At 47.2% G+C, this 22,959-nt stretch overlaps 1 protein-coding gene across 2 annotated transcripts; it reads left to right on the forward strand.

The window, feature by feature from the left end:
• Nucleotides 1-233: 233 nt before the first annotated feature.
• Nucleotides 234-18,698, forward strand: GATA6 (GATA binding protein 6). 2 transcript variants are annotated; one of them, XM_015855424.2, is made up of 7 exons: nt 234-329; nt 991-1,768; nt 4,089-4,255; nt 7,138-7,263; nt 8,778-8,865; nt 8,958-9,091; nt 16,983-18,698. In XM_015855424.2, exons 2-7 carry the CDS (start codon nt 1,009-1,011, stop codon nt 17,148-17,150), a joined length of 1,443 nt encoding a protein of 480 aa, XP_015710910.1. In that variant the 5' UTR covers nt 234-329; nt 991-1,008; the 3' UTR covers nt 17,151-18,698. The 2 variants fall into 2 exon arrangements, with proteins under 2 accessions (XP_015710910.1, XP_015710911.1); XM_015855425.2 differs by having other exon boundaries at nt 8,958-9,064.
• The last annotated feature ends 4,261 nt before the right edge of the window (nt 18,699-22,959 follow it).

Consider the following 22,959-nt stretch of genomic DNA (forward strand, 5'->3'; position numbering starts at 1 on the left):
GGCCGGGGAGGAGCGTGCGTTCCCCCTCGCAGCGCTCTGATGCTAAGGAGCAGAACGAAGGGTTAACGGCAGCGACACCGCCGAGCTCGGCACCCCCCGCCCCCTCCTCCCCTGCCCGGCCCCGAGCGGTGCGGTGCCCCCCCGGCCGCCCAGCCCGCAGATCCCGCGGAGCCGCTGTTTGCTCAGCGTCCGGAGCCCAATCAGGGCCGCTCCGCCTGCACTTTCCCGGCCCGGCGGCGAGAGGCGCCTCCTCTCTCCCATTTATACGCCGCCCGCCGCCGCCGCTGCCCCTCGGCGCTGGATCCCTCCCGGCCCGGAGCCGGCAGCAGGTTTGGGCCCCCCTTCTCCCCGCTCCTTTCCGTTCGCTTTCCGCCGGGGGAGCCCAAGGGAGGTTTGTGGGCAAACATCCGACGGCGGGGCCGCAGCCTTATCTAGCTGCCGGCCCTTATCTGCCGCTTATCTCGGGCGGGAGGGAGACGCGCTCCGCGCCCATCTGCGTGTCGATCCCTACGGGTGCCCCCTCTTAGAGACACCGTCTCCTCTCGGAGATCCCGGCCATCCCGGTCCCTGTCCCTGCAGTCGTAGGCTCCGGCCCCGAGCCCCTCCCGTCCGCTTTCCCCCCACACCGTGCTGGGAAGGAGCGGACGATAGAGGCGGTGCGCGAAGTAACCTCAGAGCGATCGCCTTCCCGGTGCTTGTCACTGCAGAACACTGTCAAATGACTCATTCATCGCACCGGGAATCGTAACGACGGCGGTGACAGAGGAAGGGGCTCTGCCGCACCCCCGTCCCCCTGCCTCCCCCCCCCCGCAGCCGTGGGTCGCGGAGGTGAGGACGGGAGCCGGCGGGTCCCGTTACGGCCGCCCGGCGCTAACGTTGTTGTTGTCATTTCTCTCCCCCCTCCCCTCCCTCTCTCGTCCCGCCCCCCCCTTTACCCCCCCACCCCACGGACCCCCTCCCCTCTCCCTCCTCCCTCCCGTCCCCACCCAGCGCGCAGAGCGGAGCTGCATGGCCGTGGCTGAAGGCGGCTGCTGCGCGGCGGAGCGGTGCGCTGCGTCTTCGTACCCCTTCGCCGCCCGGGCGCCTCCTTCGCCCTCTTCCTCCTCCACCTCCGGGACCCCCGCTCCGGAGCCCGGCGGCAGCCCCCGACCCGCCCCGCCGCACCTCGGGGCCGTCCCCGCTCCCGGCCCGCCCGCCCGCCGGGAGGAGGACGTCCCGCTGCCGCTCTCGCTGCCTCCGGACTCGGAGCGGCCGCCGGCGATGTACCAGACCTTGGCTATCTCGGCCTCGCAGGGCCCCGCGCCCTACGACGGATCTCCGGGCGGCTTCATGCACTCCGCTCCCAGCTCGCCCGTCTACGTGCCCACCACCCGCGTGGGCTCCGTGCTGCCCACGCTGCCCTACCTGCAGGGCGGCGGAGCGGCCCAGCCCGGCCACGCTCCGGCCGGCCACGTCTGGTCGCAGCCGGCGACCGAGAGCCCGTCGTACGGCGCCGCGGGCGGCGCGCATCCCTCGGGCCGCTTCCCCTACTCGCCCAGCCCGCCCGTGGCCAACGGCGCCTCTCGGGAGCAGTACGGCGGCGGGCTGGCGGCGAGGGAGCAGTACGGAGCGCTGCCGAGGCCGCTGAACGGCTCCTACCCGGCTCCCTACGCTTCCTACGTGGGGCCGCAGCTCGGCCCCGCCTGGCCCGCGGCGCCCTTCGAGAACTCCGTGCTGCACTGCCTGCAGGGACGAGCGGCGCCCATCCCCGTGCGGGCTCCCAGCGCAGGTAGGGGCAGCCGGCGGCCGCGTGGGGTACGGGGGGAGAGGTCGGGAACGGAGCTTCGGTCGGGGCTGTCGCCAAGCGGAACGGTGCCGGGATGGGGGGAGGGGGGGGACGAGCGGGGCTGTTTCTCAGTTCTGGGGTTTTCTGCCGTCCCCGAGTGCGAGCCCGTTCTTAACCATAGCATTAGTAAATTAATTATGGGATCGCTTAATTGCTGAATTACTTATCGGTTGGACTACATCAAGATTTCATCCGCAAAGCGCTTCCTTACTTCAGTGAAAAAAAAATACAACCAAACAAACCCCAGCCAATATTTATATATATTTTAAAGAAAGTGAGACTCAGCCTCGCTCCGTCGATAGGAACGGGCAGCAGCGCTGCTGCCGTGCTGGGATGTCCCGATGGTTCCGGAGGTGTCACAGCGCTGAGGCTGAGGGGGACATCGCTGTTGGAATCGCAGCCGTGTGACGATCGCTGCCGATCGGGCGGCTTTAAAGGGTGTTTGTAGGGGTAGGAGTGAGCGTGTGGAGGGAGAGATGGGACTGTGCGAGAGTACATATGTATATATATAGATGTATATATATGTATATATGATTATATGTCTCTATATACTTACATATACAGGTATATATATGCTGATATATACCTGTGTATGGGGATGTATGCACAGACGTGTGTGTACACCCGCACTCTCCACAGCCCCAGGCCCATCCCCGCTTCATCGCCCCGGGCCGCTGCCGCCCCCCGGGCCGTCCCCGCCGTCTCCCGGTGGCACCGGGCGGCTGTCGGACATATGAAAGCTCCGCTCGGCTCCCGCTCACGGTGGTCGAGGAGGAAGCTGTGGCGGAACGGAGCAGAGCAAAGCCGAGGTTTTAACAAACGCTTTGAACACCATTTCCCCAAATCGCAGCGTAAAGCGAAGGGGGGAAATAACAGCAAATAAAAACGCGTAAAGGCTTTTTCGGGATGGAGGATGCGAGACGGGATAAAGGAAGGATAGAAGGGGTAGTACCGATGGAACCCGATGGGCTTCGGCTCTGCCCCGCTCCGGGCTTCCTCCCGTCCCCACAGGGTCGTTGTCGGGGCGGCGGAGTGCGGGCCGGGGCTGCCCGTCGGTGGGAGAGCTGCGGGGTGTCTGTGTCGGGCACGGCAGTGGCACGGGCGGCTCACAGCAGCCCGCAGGCATCGCTTTCGTTTGGTTTGCTTCTAAGAAAACACGAGGCGATCTGATGCAGCTCAACTTAACGTCACTCTCAGGGCTACCAAAAAGTAATCTCAAATCAGCCCTTTGCTTTTGCTTTCCACGGTGAGAAATATATTTCTCAAGAGTTAAGGGAAATAAAATACATAATAACGAGGAAAATAAATAACCAAAAAACAAAAGCCCGAGCAGTGCGATCAGAGCACAATTCCTTTCGGTCAGCGCGAAGGGAACTACCGAAGAAAGACAAATCAAACAGCGATTCCAGCGCTCGTGGAGCATCGCCTCGGTGCTTGGCGTGGGGATGGATCAGTGTTGGCGCTGCGATCCGCAGCTCTCCGATCCCCCTTAGCCACGTACTGATGCACAACGAAGGGCCGTTCCCTGCACGATTAATGCCTCGGGGCCGCCGCCGCGCTCCGCGTTTCCACGCTCAGCACGGAACGATGCAGGCAACGTTTATATTTGATGCAGTTTCGTTTTGGAGTGTGGGTTTTTTTTTTTTCCTTTTTTAAATTTTTTATTCCTCCCCCCTCCCCCCCAAAAAGAAAAAAAGAATATATATATATATAATAGACAAAGCACGGAGATTGGCAAGGGGAAGGCGTTCGCTTTTACATTCGCGTTCTCTCTTCTCCTCGCCGTGCTCAGCACTTTCCCAGCGCTCCGCAGCCGTCGGAGCACGATGGCCTCCGATTTTTCCATTTCCCCCTCACCCACCGAGAAGGAATTGAACTAAATAAGCCAAGCGTTCGTTCCCCTTTATAGCTCGGAGCCCAGGCGCTCTCAGGCCGAAGCCGTACCCGTTCGCTAGGTGTTTCCCATCAGAAAGCCGCACGGCTCTTTGACCGGCGGGGACACCGAGTAAAGCCGCTCTGGGCCCTCAGGTGGGCTCGGAGCAGGGTGGCGAAGCGCAAGGGTCCTGGGCTTGTATTACGGCAGGGCATTACCGCAAGGCATTTCGGCAGCAGCGGCTGCGCTAGGAGCGAGTGTGGTGGGATTCAAGGAAAAGACCACCAAAAGATTAGGTGGTGCGGGGGGGATTTTAAATAATTCACCCTCGAGGGCTGCGGGGGAATGGCTCGGCCGTGCCTCATCTCAGTGCCCCGCTCCTGCCCGCAGAGCTGCTGGAAGACCTCTCTGAGAGTCGCGAGTGCGTCAACTGCGGTTCCATTCAGACCCCGCTCTGGAGGAGGGATGGCACCGGGCACTACCTGTGCAACGCCTGCGGGCTCTACCACAAAATGAACGGCATCAACCGGCCCCTCATCAAGCCCCAGAAGAGAGTGGTGAGTGTGGACTGCGGGCTGGGTGTTGGGGGGGTAGAGACGTAGGGACGCGTCTGAGCTGTCCCAATTCAGAGGCCAGCGCAGTGGTGGCACAGGCAAAGGGCCTGTCTTTGGGACCCTCTGCCCATACACAGGTGTTTGGGATTTATTTTGCATTAGTGGAGCCTACCGGTGAGCGAGTTTACTTCCAAAACTTTCCCAAAGGGATGGAAAAAATTTTAATAGTCATCGGGTTTGGAAAGTGTTTGTTGAGAGAGCCGGGAATTTCTGCAGACCTGCTTTGTTTGCCGAGAGCTCGATCCTTGGGAACGTAAGCAAGTTTTGTATATAACTCAAAGAAAAGCAATTGTTTAAACGACGATAATAGCCTTTGTTTTGTTTGACTCCTAAGAAATGAGCGGTGATTTTTCTAAAAATACCTTCCTAAAACCGGGGTGTGGGGGGGAAATAAATAGTACAAACCAGAGCCCCTGTTTATAACTCGGGCTGGCACTGAATAGGCGAGGAGAGAATTTACCAAGTGGGAACTGCACATTATGTTTAGCAAATCTGGGTGGAGGTCAGCGGGGAAAAAGAATCCGTGCCTTGGTAATGGCTGTTAGGAGCGAGCCACAATAAATCACACCGCTATAATCCAAGCTGATGGTTGGACCCTTGTGTACGGAGACGGCGTAGCAAAGCGATCGGCCCTTCAAGAGCCTTTCAATCAAACCAGCTGCTCCGCTCCGTCCCTGTTTTTGTAGCGTTTAAACTCATCCTTTATTTCACAACAGGCTGAATTTAATGCCTTTAACGGGGGAAGGCAAAAAACTGACACTCAGGTAGTGGATGGTCCGCGTTCCAAAAGAGACCTCACCTCTGCTTAAAGGGACGAAGTTAACGTAACGCTGAGGCAGGAGCTGGTTGCCGCTGGGTGCCTGTGTATTTGTAGCCAGCTGTGCACCAAATCACAGTGCAGGAGGTGTTATCTCCTGAATGGGGAGCTTGGCTGCCCAGGGCACCAAAGCCGGGAGTGGATTTCGGTGGGCTCGTACCTCTCCCCAGCCATGCTCACCATTTCTGAGTGGGGAGAGGGCTGAGGAGACCAAATCGGAGTCAGGCAGCAGCCTGATTTCAGCCCGACACCTCGGCTAAATAACTCTGAAATAGCTCTGTGCAATAGCCTGCACCAAGCACGCTGGCCAGAGCTATAAATCAGAGGCGGCTGCGTGCTCACGCCGTTGGAAATATGTAGGTGAGAAGGGAAAATGTTTTGAAAATGCTAAACATGTTTAGATTTCCCCAAAGTTTCTGATAAAATTCCTGAGGTGGAAAAGCCATTTTAACTTCAAAATGTGCCCCAAACCTCTCGTTTGTTTAGATACAGGAATGAGCAAAGCTACAGGAATAAAATTAGATTTACAGCAGCCTGCGTACGAAGGACAGAAGGGTTTAGCAGCGAAATGGCATTTTGCTTGCAAAGAAAGAAAATGCAGCTTATGTGTTATGACCAACTTTTGTTACAACCTGTTCCACGTGAAACTCGTATTGCATTGTGTGGTGCAATGGGCCATGTATTTATGTGCATTTGAGTCCAAAAATTCTGGTGTTGTGAGAACTGGATTTTTGAGATTAGAAAGTAGACACATCTGAAATACATGGAAATAGTCTGTGTTATATTTGGTGCATTTTTAAATTGTTATTATTGTGCAATTAATAATGAATTACTGCTCCAAAGTTGCACAAATCCTATTAAATCTGGAGCTTGCTCTGAGCCACAGCATTAAATTCCCCTTGAAAGAAACTGGAACAGCCCAAATTCAAGAAACTCGGTCATTGCTCTGGAATATTCTCCACACTTAAAGCACTGCTGCGTGTTTCCCAAATGGCGGGCGGCTCTGTGGTATCAAAGGTGACTGAGCTGTGCCTAACAACCCAGCAGTAAATGATTCAAGAGGAAGGGCATAGTACCCTCAACTCAGTCATTTCAGTTATGGGTGCTTTATGGCCAAAATAAGATTAATGCAGTTCTCTAAAGCTGACTTTTCCACGTAAGCTCGTTCAGCTGCCAGTTGCTGGCTTTTTTTTTTTTTAAATATATATATACATATATATATATAATTTTTTTCTTGACAATGCGATACTTTGAAAAATAATAGATTTACGATGTAGCTGGAATTCTTTGCTTGTGATGAACGTAAAAGAGATCACTTGTTACAGGAACTTTTATAACCCATTCACCTTCATTTCACATGTTTATGAGGACTGCCTTCACTTATGATATACAGCCTGCAGCCATAAAGCGCCGGGTTATGCGGTTATTTCTGATACCGGGTTGCTTCATCTTGGCTCCAAACTCCACGGAAGAGTGCCATAAATGGCTTATTTGCAATGTGGACCTTGTTGTCTCACACCAGCTTTTCTGACGGCCGAGGGAAAGCTCCCCTCCGTAAAACACGTTCCCAAGGCGCGCTGTTTTTTCTCATGATATTAAAGCACAGGACGATAAGGAAGCCCTTCCACAAGTTGATGCTTTTTGATGTGTTCCCCTCTCTGAAAGATGCCCTCAGCCTCTCTCCTTTGCCCAAGCCCAAGCTTGTTGTTGTGTCCCAGGACTGCAGGGGCGTATTTGGTGCAGCGGTGTTGTGGTCTGTCCTGTTGGAGGAATACCCCCTGGTCTCAGTGGAGGCCCCAGTTGGTGGTTCCCATGTGCGACTTGCAGGCTCTTCTAGCCATCTTTTCAGCCTTGAAAATGAGGATAATCTTGCATCAGTTCTAGGATATCCTTCAGAAATGCTATAAAAAACTCCCGCCATCCTCACCTTTGGAATATTAACTGCAAAGACACCAACTGTCTGCTCCTACCCACCTGTTCATGTGTGTTTGCCTCCTTTTGCCCACAGCCCTCGTCGCGGCGGCTTGGCCTGTCCTGTGCCAACTGCCACACCACCACCACCACCCTTTGGCGCCGGAACGCTGAGGGTGAGCCCGTCTGCAACGCCTGCGGCCTCTACATGAAGCTTCACGGGGTAAGAAAGTCCTTTTTGACTGAAGTGCCGTTTTCCCTCTGGCCTATGTACCGTGTCCCCTCGCGCTTGGCTGCCCTGTCCCCCAGGCTCAGGTGAGTGCTGGCAGAAGGTCTGTCCCTCTGGTGGCACTGGGCACAGCATGTGAGTGGCATTTGGCTTCCCAAAGCCAGGGCAAAGTTTCTGTTGACTCTAACAGTCTTGGACTATGGAGTCAGAGAAAAAAAAAAAAAAAGAAAAGAAAAATAAAAAAAAAGAGGTGTATGAAATTGACAAAGTGACTGAAAAGGGCATTGGAAAATGGCTCTCCCCTTTTAGCAAGTTATGGAGTTGACAGTGCCTGAAGGGATTTGTCATTGCAAATTGGTACAGATCTGTATGAAGAAACTGCCTTAGGATAATTGGCAGAGGTCTTTTTGTCGCCATGATTTCAGTCAGGGAAAAAAGAAAACACTGGTCATTTAATAGGACAGCTTTTCATAGGCCAGACGGGCAAAACTTTAAATGCAATTACAACTGTAGGTAAGCCAGCAAAACTTTAAATGCGATTTCAGCCTTGGCAGGCAATAATGCAGGAAGAAAATAACTTGCATGTGATGGAATATGGCTTGAGACTTGGAGCCCACGGTGACCCATTGGGTTATGTTAAGGCTGAGCCTCATGTGCTTGAAGAAAGTGGGCGTTAGGATTGGTTGGTACATGGTCCAGCCTTTGAAAAGAAAGTAAATTTTTTCACTGGTTTAAAAACAATGATAGTAAGCACATGGCTGAACTGCATTTTCCCAAACTAACTCATGTTATCATGAAGTTAAAATACATTTTAAGCCAAGGTTTTCCATATAATCATAATGATTATACAGAAAGCACAAAGCTGACTTTTGAACTCGTTTTCTCTACAAACATAAATTTGGATACTCTAATCCTACATCACATGCAGAACTGCTTATAAGAACCAATGCTACGCTGATTATGGCGTGAAGCTTCTGTCCTATAAAGCTTACAGGTGTCGATCCAGTTTGAGTAACTGGTAACCAGTTTGTGGTCTGCAAGGAGAGAAGAATTTTTCCCCTCATTTGCATTCTTGCTTTACAGAACAAACCACTGAAGATAATCTCCAACTGGCTGGAAAAAGAAATAAGGGATCAGATACATCCAGTCCAATTTAATGTCATATGACCTGTGGCCAAACAGTGCTTTTTCTCCTTTAAACTGGTGCTGTTAATCTGTGGACCAACCGAGGTGCTGGAAAAGCTGTTTAGCCTACATCAACAAAGAACATTTTCCCACTTCTTTATTCCGATAAAAAAAACCTCCCCTTGAATCAGCTCATGATTTTGCCCAAAGAGAATACAATGCTTTTTGGAATCGCTATGTTGTGAGAGGAAAAATGACTTGGTGTACGTGACTTGAACAGGCGTTTTCAACATCACTCTTTGCTCTTATAGTCTATTTTTGATTTTTGGCCACTAGAGCACACGCAGAACTCTAAGACTGGTGTGGAAATTTATTCTTTTCAGGTTCCCCGACCACTTGCTATGAAAAAAGAAGGAATTCAGACGAGGAAACGAAAACCTAAGAACATAAATAAGTCAAAGGCATGCTCTGGTAAATATGAAAAGATCAGGTAGTTGAGATGCTAGAATTCTTTTCCTAGGCTGGAAAGTTCTTGTTTTTAATGCCAGACCCTGATGTTTCAGGTAACAGTACTACTGCAGTTCCTATGACTCCAACATCCACGTCTTCTACTAACTCAGACGACTGTAGCAAAAACGCCTCCCCAAGCACACAGCCGGCAGCCTCGGGGGTGAGTAGTGACACGGCATCCGTATTGGTAAGCAGGCCGATCACCGTGCGGTGTTATCACAGCTTTTATCTTATCTAGCAGAACAATAATCTAAATAAACTTTCCACTTTTGTTAGCTGATACTGGAACAAGATTTTCGGAAGATATTACATATAGCTGTAAACAGATCGACAAGCTTAAGTACTTTACAAACCCCTTAATTAAGATCTATATAATTTTTATGATTAAGTTAAGCACGGCTTAGCCCAAGCCCTTTTGTTTTGAAGTGTTTTGCTTATTCTCTCAAAGGTTTTTCTCTGAAGCAAAACCAACAAATGGTGCCCAACTGATCCTTTCAAGAAACATTTACACACATGCTGTTTGTTTCTGAAATGCTCTTTGATAAGAATTTGCCCTGCTGTTTGAAGGGAAGCATAATGCCTTTTGGTTTAAACTCAGCTGTATTCGTACACTCGGACCCAGACCCAGCTGAAAGCAGGCAGAGGATCCTAGCTGACTGCAATGCATATGGATCAGCCCGCTGCTAGCAGCAGGCTCCTCCAGGGTCGGGTGCTCAGCCTTTGACAGCCATGAGCTCTAGTAGTTTTGATCCTTATTTTAAGTCACACACTCATATCATCACAAACTGCCTTTCTTCGCTCAGATATCACATTTAATAACAAATACTACTGTTAATATTGAATGCCTTAATACAAATTAATTCCTAACCTTTTGGCTATACATACCCATATCCATGCTCCTTTTGATCTTCCTATCCTTTAATCTGCCACATCATTTCTTTCAAAAGCTTTCCTAATGTGGCTTTCTCTGCTTCTTTATTAATAAAAAGAGGACATTGTTTATAATAACTATTTTTCAATATGTCCCAGCACTCCCACATCCCAGTTCCTATCAATGGCTTTATTACTGACGTACAGAGTTTCATTGTATAGAGGGAAAGGAACAACAAAAAGCATTTTTAGCTGATGCAATTGTTTGTTGGCTGGCAGGGCCACCCAGTTTCAGAAGCATTGGGTTTTTGGTTCTGATGCTGTCAGGCAAGGATATTATTAACAGGACTCCTCTTTGACATGAGAAAACCCTGACAGTCCAATAAAATAAACAGGGGAAGAAAAAAGGGGGGGGGGGAGAAACAGCAATGAAAATACGCAGTATATGCTGGGTTTCATGCTCCCCGCATTTAATACTGTTTTAATTTCTCCCCTAATATTTGCAAAAGGAAAAAAAAAAAAAAAAAATCAGCCAGATTTTCCTTACCTTTCCCTTTGGATGCCTGCTGACCTGAGGAATGTCGTGTGATTTATACAATGGGTAGAACCTATCAGCAAAATCTACCCTGAGCCTCAGAGGTGTGGGCTGTAGGTGGTGCAGCTGTGCACTCCTCTGGAAGGAGAGACATTACAGAGAGATCCCGTTTTCCCCGTGCTGCCAATTTCTTGGCTGGCTGTCGTCCGCTTTCCTTTCAGCAGCCGTTCTCTGTAGGACAGTGTGTCAGAACTGGTATTAGCAATATTTCTTTTATCGTTTTACTGGTACACTTTGTGATGTGATTTTGGCAGGAGGAGTTGTGGGGGTACAGAGGAGAGAGAGAGCTGAGTGTTCCCAAGGCAAAAGATGAGTTGGGAGATGCTGGCAACTATGAGCGACTTGCAGAAACCCTGAGGCTGCTCTTAATTACATGAGGGCAACCCCTGTGCCAGGACATCCCTGGTTTTTCTGTAGATCAGGCTTGGAGAGGACAGTCACGGCTTTTTCTCTACCATCATTCCCCCAGATGTGACCTGTGTGTACAAAACATATGCAAAATACCTCCTGTGTGCAAAAATCCTGTAGAAGGAAGCGATGGAGGTGGGCTGTGTCTCCTGCTGTGCTCAAGCATCAGCAATTCAGTGGGATGGAGGAGCCCGTGAGCCAAAACGTCATGAGCCGGGTGCTCTTAAAGCCCATTGAAGCTGTCAAGAGGAAAGGGAACGCAGCATTTTAGAACATGGAAGCCTTTAATCTGATCATGTGTGTGAAGCACAGATACACAGGAGTTCTATTTTTCTCTTTCTTTCTTTTTTTTTTTCTTTTTTCTTTTTTTTTTTTTTTTTTCCACGTTTGAGCTGACTTATTGATAGCCTGAAGGTTTGTGTCTATTCTTAGCACAGGCAGTGGCTTTGCACGAGGAGAATAAGCTTCTTCAGGCCATGTCAGGAGGTAAAAGCCCTCAGATGGATGAATCCTGTCTCTCTAATCTTTGGTTGCCTTAACAAGAAGGGTGATGTTGCTGAAACCTGGTCACCTGTTCAGAGAGTGTACTTGTCCATTCCCTGCACATTGCACAATTGACATGGCAACTTGTTGTTGCCTTGCTCTGTTTTTTTCTTCTCTGGCCCTTCTGCGAGAAAGGGAAAAATGCCAAATTGACATTAGGCAGAAAAAATATGATGACGTTTTAGAAACTGTTGTCTGAAATTCACAGCCATGTTGTTGCTAAATGAAACAGAGAAAATGAATTCCTCTACTGGTACAAAAGTAATTTATTATGTCTCTTGTGGGAGGCTGCCAAAAGAGCTCCTAGTTATGTAAAAATCTAATGGAAATGAAATTCAGCAGAATTCATTTGTGTCAGTAATACTCACTTTTTGCCCTACCTTTCTTTATCTCTTTTAAAGTAAAATAAAGAGGGGAGGGCAGAAAAAGAGAAGGGCAGCAATTACTCACGAAAGTGTCTTTGAGACACTCTATTTCATGAAGGGAACTTCATGCGATGCCAATTTCAAGACAAATTGTCAGGAACCTTTAATGTTGATTTTACATTCTAGCTGAAGTTTAAACATTTAAGTGATGTGATTAATGAATTGCTATGGGTGCAAAGTTGATTTCAAACATCTCAAGATGTAAAAAGTGTTTGGATCGGAGATATTTCGTTGCCCCATTGTGAAGGAGCTATTTGCCAAATTCACATCTGGATCTAGGATTTAGGCCCATTTCTGTTTTCCTAAGCAGTGTAAGTACTGGGTGTCCTGTGTTACTAATATGGAAAAGGCCCAACTGCATGATATATGAAGTTGCCTAACATCCCCATAAAAAGAAGACTTGAAGATTTCAGGCAGCCTGCATCTGCATGTATACCTGCTTTCCCTTTGTTGCTGCTGAAACAGCACAGAGAAAAGCTATGCAGAATAATTTGCTAAATGAAGGGCACGGTCTTTAGTGCACACCCATACATTTCCATGCAGGGGCTCCAACTGATGTGATTACCAGAAGGGCTTTATTCCCTTATTAGGACAAAAGGCAGGATGAAAACTGCTGTAAAATCTGCTTTTCATGGCAGGGCATGGAGGCTCCTTGAGCCAGAGCTGATGTCAGTAGAGGCTCAGCAGCACCAGAGCAGTTCCTCTTGCAGAGGACTGTGCTGCGCCCTTTGCCTCCAGTCAAGAGCTATTTCAAAAGGACCATAACCTCACACCACAGAGTAAATGCAGAATAACTTAAGACAGACATCTTACAGGTAAAACATTTATTTACTTCCTTTGGAGGCTGACCTTCAGAAAGTGGCTCAGGACCAGCTTTTCTATGTTGTAGTATGGAAAGTGGGAGAGCTGAAGGAACCAGTCTTTGCAGTTGGTTAGCAGGAAGAAAAACACAGCTCTAGCTGTTCCCCAGATGACAAGACAGTCTGAACTGAATTCACTGAATAGCTTCTGGCATACTCGTTCTGTTTTGTTTTCAGAAGAGGCTTCACGAGATTGTTGGAGGTTTTGATATTTGCTCTCTTCTGGGCAGCACATTGATAGGAGATAAATGCAGGTGACAGGGGAACCAAAGTGAGTACAGTATCTCCCAGAGTGTGGATGAACCGTGACCTCTTAAAAATATTTCCCAGCCACCTGGATATTGGAAAGTTGAATGGCTGAGGCTCCTTCAGACTATGTGATGATGATATTTCATTTAATGCAGAGTAATCTGTTAGCTGCTGGGGCAGCTTCGATGAGAAAGACTCACCAGCATAGTCATTAGGACTTTCACCTGGAAAATGAGAACACAGTGCCTCAGTCCTGGTATGAGTAAATATTTAAAGCAGGTGGAATAAGATCAGTAGGAGGCATGAGGGACGTGGCAACCTAAAGCACCAAATAGTCCGGTAGTCAGGGCATTATGCTGGGAGATATGAAATGTCAGGTTAAATCTTCCCTGTCAGGGAATGGAAATTAATCCAGATCTCTTTCCTCTTTTGCATTAGTCTTTGCTCTTACACAAAAAAGGATTCTGCTTTTCTCTTCCCACTCAGTTTCATAAATTTAGCCGTTCATTTTCTTTTCTGTGTGTACACGTGTTCAAGAGAAAGCAGTTCTTTTTATATCAAATGGAACAAAGCAATCCATCTTTTTTTGTTTCAGTGAGGAAAGCCAAGGAAAAAGGAGTATTTTTTGTTCTACTCAAGCCTTATGCATGCTTATAGACACATATATTTTGCTTTGTTTAGCTTTATTGCAAAAGCAATAAAACCAATTATTCAAACAGCCCTCGACAGCAGAGGGGTCATCAGCTTTCCCAAACCATGCTGGAAGTTGCCTCCTTTAGGAAATTAATGAAGTATTAACCACAGATTTATGTCTCTATAATACAAAGGAGAGATTAGAAGATATGTAAACCTACGCATCAGCAATATAAACAAAAGGATCAATTAGGCTAGCAAGAAATTACAGCTTTGTGTAGCAAGGGGGTCACTAAATCAGGGAAAAGCTGTGGTTTTGCAGTACTGAGACCCCGGTTTGGAAAGGAGGGATAGAGTATTTGGAGAAAGTGCTGTGAGTGGGGATGGCAGTTACTGAAGGGAGGCTGAGACTGGAAAATAAAGGGCTCACTACCATTTGACAGAATAAATTATATATGAAATAGGTTTTTGCCAGTGTGTTTCAGCTGACTACGGTTATTATTTAAGTGCAGCAAGGCTAAACCATGCTAGTGGAAGAGGAAAGGAACAGCCTATTGGCTGAGACACAGACTTAGTGTGATGTCCAAAATTCCTGGAGTGTTTTGAACTTTTGAAGCAGAAGGAGCAAAGGTCTATCTGATGGAACAGAGGTTCAGACCAAGGCTCTCAGCCACCCCATCCAGATGTTAGTGCAACTTCTTGACCAGAGGTTTTGCCTTTCAGCACCCTCCCCTCTCCCTGGTCTCCGTGGCAGGCAGACGGCGCAGGAAGGAGTGGGTAGAATAAACAATGAGTCTTCCAGCCGGAGATGTTTCCCTAGAGCTGGGCTGAGCAGCCTTTTTCTGGTCTGGGCTAGCAGGACTGGGGAGGATGTGGGTGTCTAAATCCCTCTGTGGTTCTGGCTGGGGTCTGGTTGTGAGCATGGAGGGCAGATCCTCTACAGAGAGGTCACCTCTGATCCAGACAACCTGCCCACAGGCTGCCTGGTTTGTGTAGAAAGGAGGTGGGATCCTTAAACCACCCTTACAGATACAGATATCTGTTTGGGACTTCAATCATTTTTTCCTCAGGAAGTTGACTTTCATTGATTATCTATCTTATTATCAGATACCAGCAATAAAAACAAATCCATTATTTCATTTGATTGAGCCAGCTGTTGAAAATTGGGGTAGCATCTTGACTTCAGCAGCATTGTTCAGTTCATTTATTCCAGCTAACAAATGTCCTCTAATCAACCAACAAACTTTCTGCTGCCTTTCCTCTGCTGAAGTCGGAGGTAGGCAGCTTGGGTCACCTCTCTCAAAGATGTGGCTACCTCCTTTCCATGAACTTGTTTTCCATGTCTCACTTTGGGAGCTGCCTCAGCTGCCTGGTTTTGTCATGATATTACCAAGGTGGGGTTTCCAGGCCCAGCTGTCCAGCCCAGGTCCTGCCCATGCTGGCTCAATGGGGCCAGGATCCAGCCATGGTTGGATAGGGATGGGCGGCCTTCAAACAGGACATGCCTCTGTGTCCTCCCTTCTGGGGTGCCAGAGGGAGGGGGAGCTGATAACCCAGTATGGAAAGGGCAGAGCACTGTGCCCCACCTCTGTGGGGCTGAATCAGGAAAAGGGCGAACTACATTTTCCGAGCCCGGAAAAAATAGGCAGTGATAAGATATTTGCCTGCCGGAACAACAGCGGCAAATATGGGCAAACAGGAACCTTTCAAAACAGCTCCCAGTGTTTTCTGCTAAACCTAAACACTGCTGTCATTTAAACCCTTCTTCCAGTGTGGGGACACTCAGTTTGTTAAAAAAAATAGGTATGTGGTGCCAACAGGAGTCCACACAATGAATGTGAATTGTAAAAACCTGGGTTGATGCAAGACCTGAAAATGGACCTAAAGGTTCACACAAAAATCAACTCATTGAATTATTTGGGTGCAGACGAAGAGGACATACAGATTAGCTGCTACTGAACAGTAATTGTGCATCTGATAGAGGGATAATATAAAATTATGTTTTCAAATTGGAGCCATTCTGTCTGTTTTCTGGAGCAGCGGTGGTTGCGTTTTGACGTAACAGCTGATGTAACTGGGTGCAAGAATAGCAGCCATCAGACATTTTAATAAAAGATAAATAAAATACTGGCCTCTGGTTTGTTACAGCCAGAATTGACCACTGGCAACGAGTACCTCTTTCAGGTGAGGTTTCAGCTGGGTTAGCAACAAAAGCTTTGGGAAGTGCAGTTTGGAATCTGCCTTTGAATAAGCAAAACCCTGCTTTTCCTATGTAAGAACTGCTAGATTGGCATGGCTCCAGGAGAGCCAAGAACTCTACTCTTGTAAAATGATTAAATATGTATACTTTTCACTTAAACAGCAGGCAGGAAGCTTCTGCAATCAGGGTTTAGGATAGTCTTTTTTTTGCTTTTTTTTTTTTCTTCCTCTTTTTAAGGAATCCTGTCCGAAGACTATCCATTAACAAGTAAATTAAGGTTTCAAAGTTGACATATCCAAGAGTTAATTTTGCATGAAGTCAGCTCTTAAACATTTCCTTTATCAGGTAAAAATGTTGCCCCTTCTCTGTCTGGCACCACAAATTTTTTTCCTCTCTAGTGGATCTGCTCAACCTCATGGAAAAAATGATTGTTTCTTTGTCTTTGCAACTCCCTGTTTCTCTATTAAAATAAATGAACTGATTACAGCACTGGTCAGAGTTTCAGCTTTGTGCCTACCAGGGTTCCCTGAGCTTTGTTTCGGGGTGCGTAGGTGGTGGTAGGTGTCATGAAGTAACCGTGCTCCTGGGTTAGAAGCATAGTTGGGCATCTCCCTAAGTGGTTAGCCTTGTGGCGATTAAGTGGTCATGGTGAGTGTATTGGATGGTGAGGAGTGGTTTTAGATGTCTTAAAGTCTGTGGGGGCCAAAGAAATCTGACTTCCAGGAGGTGCTCAGCACCCACTGCTGGATGCATTCGGCTTCTACCATGGCAGGAGTAAAACTAGAGGTGCCACCATCCCTCGCTCACACTTTTGGCACTGGTGTCTGTGTTTCTTCACTAGAGAGTGATGCGACACATGCATTGTGTCCTTCATCATGCATGCCTCCTACCTTACTGTCTAATTTCCAGATACTTTCTTGCACATCGTGCACTTTCTTTTCTACCTTGCTGTGAAGACAACCCCATACCGTTCTCCAAACACAGCTGTCAACCTAGTTAGGCCTTGCTACCATAGGAAAACGAAGAGGCTGTCCCCAAAATATTGAGTCAGCTACAAAATTTGGGGGCAGGTGATGGCTGTAGGCAGGTTGCCTACAGGGGCCATGCAATCTCCTTGAGATCTTAGCTGCTGCCTGGACTTGGGCCTGGGCAGCCTGCTCAGGGTGGTCCTCAGCCATTCTGTGGTCTTGTGTGGTTTTAAGAGCAGGGCACAAACCCTGGATTTTCACAAATGCTTAGAAAAGCAGTGCAAAACTCACCCTCTCACTGAAATCTCCCTTTCCATTCTTCTCCAGGCAAGCTCGTCAGTGATGTCCGGCCCAGGAGAGAGCACCAGTCCCGAAAGCAGCAACCTTAAGTATTCAGGTCAGGATGGGCTGTACACAGGAGTCAGCCTGACCTCCACGGCCGAGGTGACGGCGTCCGTCAGACAGGATCACTGGTGTGCCCTGGCTCTGGCATGACCCGCTGCCAGCCAAGCTGGATCCTGGCACTGTGCAGCAGCCCCCAGACGTCCATGCGGGGTTTCTTCTGCGGAGCGGTGGCAGCGAGAGTGCTGGCTAGGGACGCTCCTCTGAAATTGTTTCCGTGCCTTGGTGGCAGAGGCGGCTTTCAGTCCCCCTTAAGAGGCTCTGCCGAAGCATCCTGATCCTCATCTATGCAAGAAAACTGTAGGGAAAGCAAGTGCCCACCAAGGGATAGCTAAATGCAGCCATACACACTCAAAAAAAAAAAAAAAAAAAAAAAAAAAAGAAAGAAAAAAAAAAAAGTAAAAATAAAAAGGAAAATTGGGGGAAAAAAAAAAGAGAGAAACCTAGACCTATTGATAGATTCCAGAAACACATCCTCAACTCACCCAGCAGTGCTGCCTTTCTGATTGTATATTTGTTTTCACTCTCTCATCACCTTCTCCTCCCAAGAATTTGATGGATGCCGTCAGCGTTGGGGAAGTTTGAATTATTAGAGATAAGCAGATACTTTCTGAAGTGTTGGTAGCGTGTACTGCTGGAGTCAGCGTGGGCGCCAGAGCTGGACATTTGACCTCTTCACCCATCCTGTGCCCGCCTTGCTCTGCTCCCATGTGCCAGAGCCCAGCAATGCCCGGCGAGGAAATCACAGCCTTTGGTACAAACCTCACGGGATCGAGCTGGCGAAGGAGGTTTTGTTGTTGTTTAAGATATTTACTCACTTTGCGAGACTGCTCTATAACTTTTGAAGTACACTGTGACTGAGGTTCATGAAAGTTCATGTTTTGTGGCTGAACTGTATAGAGTCAGTCGAAATTTGTAAACAGGGTAGCAATCAGATATTTTCTCTTCCATATATACAATAATTTTTTTTTTTTTTAAGAAAAAGAAGTGCAATTTGCGTTGCAGCAATCAGTGTTAAATCATTTGCATAAGATTTAACAACGGTTTTTATACGAATGAATGAATGTAAACATTTTAACTTAATGGTACGTAAATAATTTAAAAGAAAAACTTAACTAGGCATCCTTAGGCTTTTTAGTGCAACAAAACCCATCCACTTTCTGTATTTCCAGTTGCTAAAGCGGGAGTTTCAAAGAACAAGCCTTCTCTCAGGAAAATTGCCCTAGCTGTTTGCTCCTAAGTTTTGTACATTAAAGCAAATGCATCCCCAGGTCGGTTATTATTAATTTTTGCCATTTGAAAGAAGTATGTACTGGAAAGAAACGAATCGCAATGAAACTTTACTACCTAACCGATACATATGTAAATAGTCCATAAGATATGAAGGCATCTTTGAAATTTAGGATGCGATCTGTATAGTGTGACTGACTGACACATCGTTAGGTTGGTTTCCATTGTTTTTTAAATGGGATGGCATTTGGAAAGTTGTTTCATCAGAGCTCTACAAATAAAAGGGTATCTTTTTTTGCTTTTTTTTTTCCTTTTTTTTTTTTTTCTTTCCTTTTTCTTTCTGTACACTGTGCCTTCTCCTTTGTTTCAGCCCCATCAGTTAATCTGTATTAAAAGCTATGGATGCAGGCAGCACGTCTGATGGCTTCAATTATGTTTTTAAGTCAAAATGTCCCTCTGTATGCCTCCTAGCGGTATGCACAGCTGGGGTCCAGCACCTCCCAGCGTGAGCGTCTCTTGTGCGCAAAAGTTGTATTTCTGCTTAAACACCTTGTGAAAACCATCACGGTTTTGCTTGGCCTTCACACAGTAGCTAATATGTGGAATGCAGGTCTCTTGTGTGCATAAAAATCAGCTGGTGGTCTGGCAGAGCCATTGCCTGTCTGCTGGCATCCTCCGGCAGCGAAGTCTGAAGGGCAACCACAGCTGAAGGTGCAGAAAAAGGGAAGATGTTGGTTTATAGCTGCTGAAGGGAATAGAAAGCTTCTGGCTGGCTTTGAGGACTAGCCCTCTGCATTGCTTTGCTGTTGAGAGCAAGACTTTATACTCTGTGTGTTTTCCAGCTACGCCGGCAGTGCTGCTGGACAGGGATGCTGACTGCCATCACCCTGTGGGTGGCTGCAATACTTCTCTTCACCTTCCTCAGAATGAGATCCATCTGGGGCGAAGTGGGGCAGCTCTACTTCTTGTGGTGAAGCTATGCTGCTGTGCACCAGCACAGCACCCTGCCTGCTTGTTTTCCAGCCTGTAAAACCCAAGAGGGCTGAGGCTGCCTCTGTAATCCCAGGGCTGATGTGAAGACCAAAGGATGGACACAGCATCACAGGCCTCAGAGAGCAGCTTCTAGCAAACAGAGTTAAACAGTCTCTTCTGGAGTTTGGTCTGTTCCAGACCTGCTCAGCAGACCCAAGGAGACTGTCATGGTGCTAGACCACTTCAGTTCATTGAAATCTGTGGGTTAATGTGGTGGTGCAGCCCAGCCCTGCTGCAGCACATGGGCTGGGATCTTCTAACTTAATAGATGTTTAGCCCCATCCAACTGGAAAGTGGGCCATGCAAGGAAACACTGGATTTAGAAAGCAGAGGGTGTGCACAAGAGAATGAATCTCTTTCCTTTTGAAGCATTTGTTGGCTGAAATGCCCTTTTCTGTGGTTTTTCAGTGCTGACACTTAAATGGATAAAAAGCTGTCACTAACGGGTGCTGAGCAGCCTTCAGACTTAGCTGGAGTCTTGCATCCTTTTTGTTTTTTAGTGGGTTTTATTTTTGACAGGAATGAAGTTTGATGCACTACTTCTGAATAGTGTAACACAAACCTCACTACTGGGCAGGAGGAGAGGACTGTATAGGTCAGAGCTACACTCCTTGAAGTTATCCTAAAGCAGGGAGTTCAGACCTAATTTGGAGCTGCTAACCTAGCAGTAAACTCAGCTTGCCAATGACATTTTTGCCAGCAGCCTATGGATGTCGTGTTGCTTTGAAACCCCCTGGCATCATTTCAGAGGGCTCCCAGGAAGTTCTTCTGCTTTCTCAGTACCACCTTTACCCAGGGTGTGACTTAGGATGGTTCTCACAGATAGTAAGTCTTGCAGGACACAAAAAAATGTGAAGATTTCTCTCAGATCTGAGGCTGAAACTGTTCTTTTAGGTGATATAAGGAGTGGGGGGAAGGGGAGGGAGGAAAAACAAAAAGAAACAAAAAAACAAAGCAAGCTTTCATAGGGAAGGTGTTTCCTATTTCTATCAGCAAGAACATCAAGAACTAAATACTCTGCCTGTTTGGACCAGAGGCAGGTTTTTGTCCCATTGCAATAGGTAGGAGGGATGCAGTACCACTCTGCCTTATTCTATAGATGCTGAGAAGCTCCAAGCCAAGTTATGTTATGATTTTACATAGAAAAAATCTAAGAATTCTATCAGAGCTCTACAGAAGTACCTTCCTACTCACCAAAACCAATCTCCAAATGTACATATTGCTGAAGCTGATTGACAAAATAAAGGTTTGTCTTTCTAAAAATATTATTATTTATATATATATTTTTATTTTGCTTTTCAGTCCTGACAAGCCAGCCCAGCTCTGGGTGTGTGAGCTGGATTTTGCTCTGGCTCATACATCATCAATAGCACTGATACCAATAGACGGCCTGGCCAGATGCTTTCCTTACGTATCCCTGTTTTTCTTCAGTGACAGCCCCTGGGATGGGCTGGGAAAGAACAAAGAGAGTTCGTCTGCAAGTCTCAATTACTAGTGAGACTGAACAAGCCAAACTGACCACAGAGCAGCTCTCTAGTGCCAGGATGAAGTCTCAGAGTTGACATTCTGAACAAAACAAAACAAAAAGCATACAGTTATATGTTACGATAGCATCTTTTCCATAGAAACAACAAAAATTAAATGGCCAATGACTCAAGGCATCTTCTTCTGGCTCCCACACCAAATAACACTGTGGCTTGGTAGTGTATGCTGCTGTGAGATGTGTACTGTGGAGTTATGTGAATGTGCAACAACTGTTGGGCTTGCTTTGGTGAACTGGATGAAGCACACACAAACAGGCCTTGTGGAGACTTGGAGGTGTTTTGTTGCTGGTGAGCAATCAGAGGACAAGGACCTGGTGTGAAGTGAGGAGCCAAAGCAGCTGATTTACTTTGGTTTTCTTGCTGCAAAACTAGATAAAGCCATGCGTCAGTCCTGCAATATTTGCTATATAGAACTTCGGTAATTCTCTGTTCTGCATAAAAATAATATGAATTATCATTCTTTCCAAGAGAACATGAGTTCTATGATTTACACTCTGTCCCTGTTACCAAGAGCCTTAGCTGAACACAGTGTGTAGAAACCCAAAATGGGCTCCAGTTCCTCCTGAGTGCTTGCAACGCTAGATCTTCCTTTTCCAGCTGTCCTGAACTTCATTCCTCACAGATCCTTCACTTCCTAAATTTGTATACATTGGAGATTCCAGGGTTGTGTCAAACATACTGAAATCAATATTAAAATATAGGGCAAGGGTTATTGCAGAGGGTCGCAGGAGAAAGAAACTGAGGGCTTGAGAGGCAATTCCAAGAGGTCTCTGCTCCACATGTTGGAAAAGTCTTTGAGGTCTTTGTTACATGTACGTAATGTGTTTTAAAATAACTTCTTACCTTCTTTCCTTAAAGATATCTGATGAAATTTGCTATAATAGGTAGGAGAGGGGTGGAAAACTCAAGCGTTCTGCTGGGTGTGCAGCCAAACAGGAGCTGTCAGAACACAATGCAAAAGTGCTAATACATTCCCTGAATTGGACTGGGAAATACTGAGTAGAGGTAAGAAGGTAATTTGGGATGCTGCATTTGGATCTGGCATCCATATTTGAAAAGGATGTTGACATTTGGAGGGTGTGGGGGAAAAGAGCCACAGAAATGATTTAAGGACTGGAGAAATTGTCTGGCCTTGACAAATTTCGCAACCACAGCCTGCTGAAAGTATCCAAAAGACTAAAAGGTGACTGGTTTAGTGAGCCCCTTCATGGGAAGGAAAATCTTGGTACTGAAAGGGCTTTGATCTTGCAGAGGAAAACAGTGGTCTTACTCTAGTGGTCAGAAGGTGAAGCCAGACAAGTTCAGGTGAGAAATTAGCCTCAATTGAAACAGTGAATGTTATTAGTGATAGGATGATGGCAAGAGAATAAAACAAGTGCTCAGTCATCTCATGTCTTTGCAACAAAACTGAAAGACTGAATTTAGCTGAGCAAAAGTGACTGAACTCAGGACTAAGTAGGTTACATTTGCTGCTTTGTGATTTATAGGCCAGATTAGTTCCCGTTTGGCCTGAAGCTGTATTATTTTTTGGGATGAGACCCAATGCTGAGAGCTTGAATTTTTGTCATGATGAGAAACCCCAATGGCACTTTTCCTGTGAGTCGTGGTAAACACTGTGGTGTCGTGACCCACTTTCAGCATAAGTAATCACTTTTTGCCTACCTAAACCATCCTACTTCCTCCCTAAAACTGCCCTGCATCTTTATTGTTTCCTATTAAATACATCCTAAGTTTCACAGAAGAAAAGGCTGTGTTTCAAATATATGCAGATTGGATCTGAAAGTACTCTATGGTCTAACACACAGGCAGGGCCACATTTCCAGAACAGCGACATGGAGAAGTTCCTGTGGGGCCTGGGCAGGCACAGGTCCCACCACTGCCTGCACCAGGGCTGGGTATGCCCCAGGTTTGCACGGTTTGGACTCTCTGTTCTTCACCAAAGAAGTTGTGTCACAAAATTAATTTTATATGATTTTATTTTAAACCATAAGGGACATTTCACCAAGCCTGGAACAGGCTTTTGAAGGCAGCAGTAGTCATGGAATCATAGAATCATAGAATCATAAAATCATTTGAATTGGAAGGGACCCTTAAAG

Source organism: Coturnix japonica, chromosome 2 (assembly GCF_001577835.2).
Source record: "Coturnix japonica isolate 7356 chromosome 2, Coturnix japonica 2.1, whole genome shotgun sequence".
In the NCBI taxonomy this organism is placed as follows: Eukaryota; Metazoa; Chordata; class Aves; order Galliformes; family Phasianidae; genus Coturnix; species Coturnix japonica.

What these genes read in the sequence shown, in the direction of transcription:
- GATA6 (XM_015855424.2), top strand. Translation starts at nt 1,009, where the DNA reads ATGGCCGTGGCTGAAGGCGGCTGCTGCGCGGCGGAGCGGTGCGCTGCG. An exon ending in TCAAGCCCCAGAAGAGAGTG is followed by an intron (nt 4,256 to 7,137) that starts GTGAGTGTGGAC and finishes TTTTGCCCACAG; the next exon opens with CCCTCGTCGCGGCGGCTTGG. An exon ending in TCTACATGAAGCTTCACGGG is followed by an intron (nt 7,264 to 8,777) that starts GTAAGAAAGTCC and finishes TATTCTTTTCAG; the next exon opens with GTTCCCCGACCACTTGCTAT.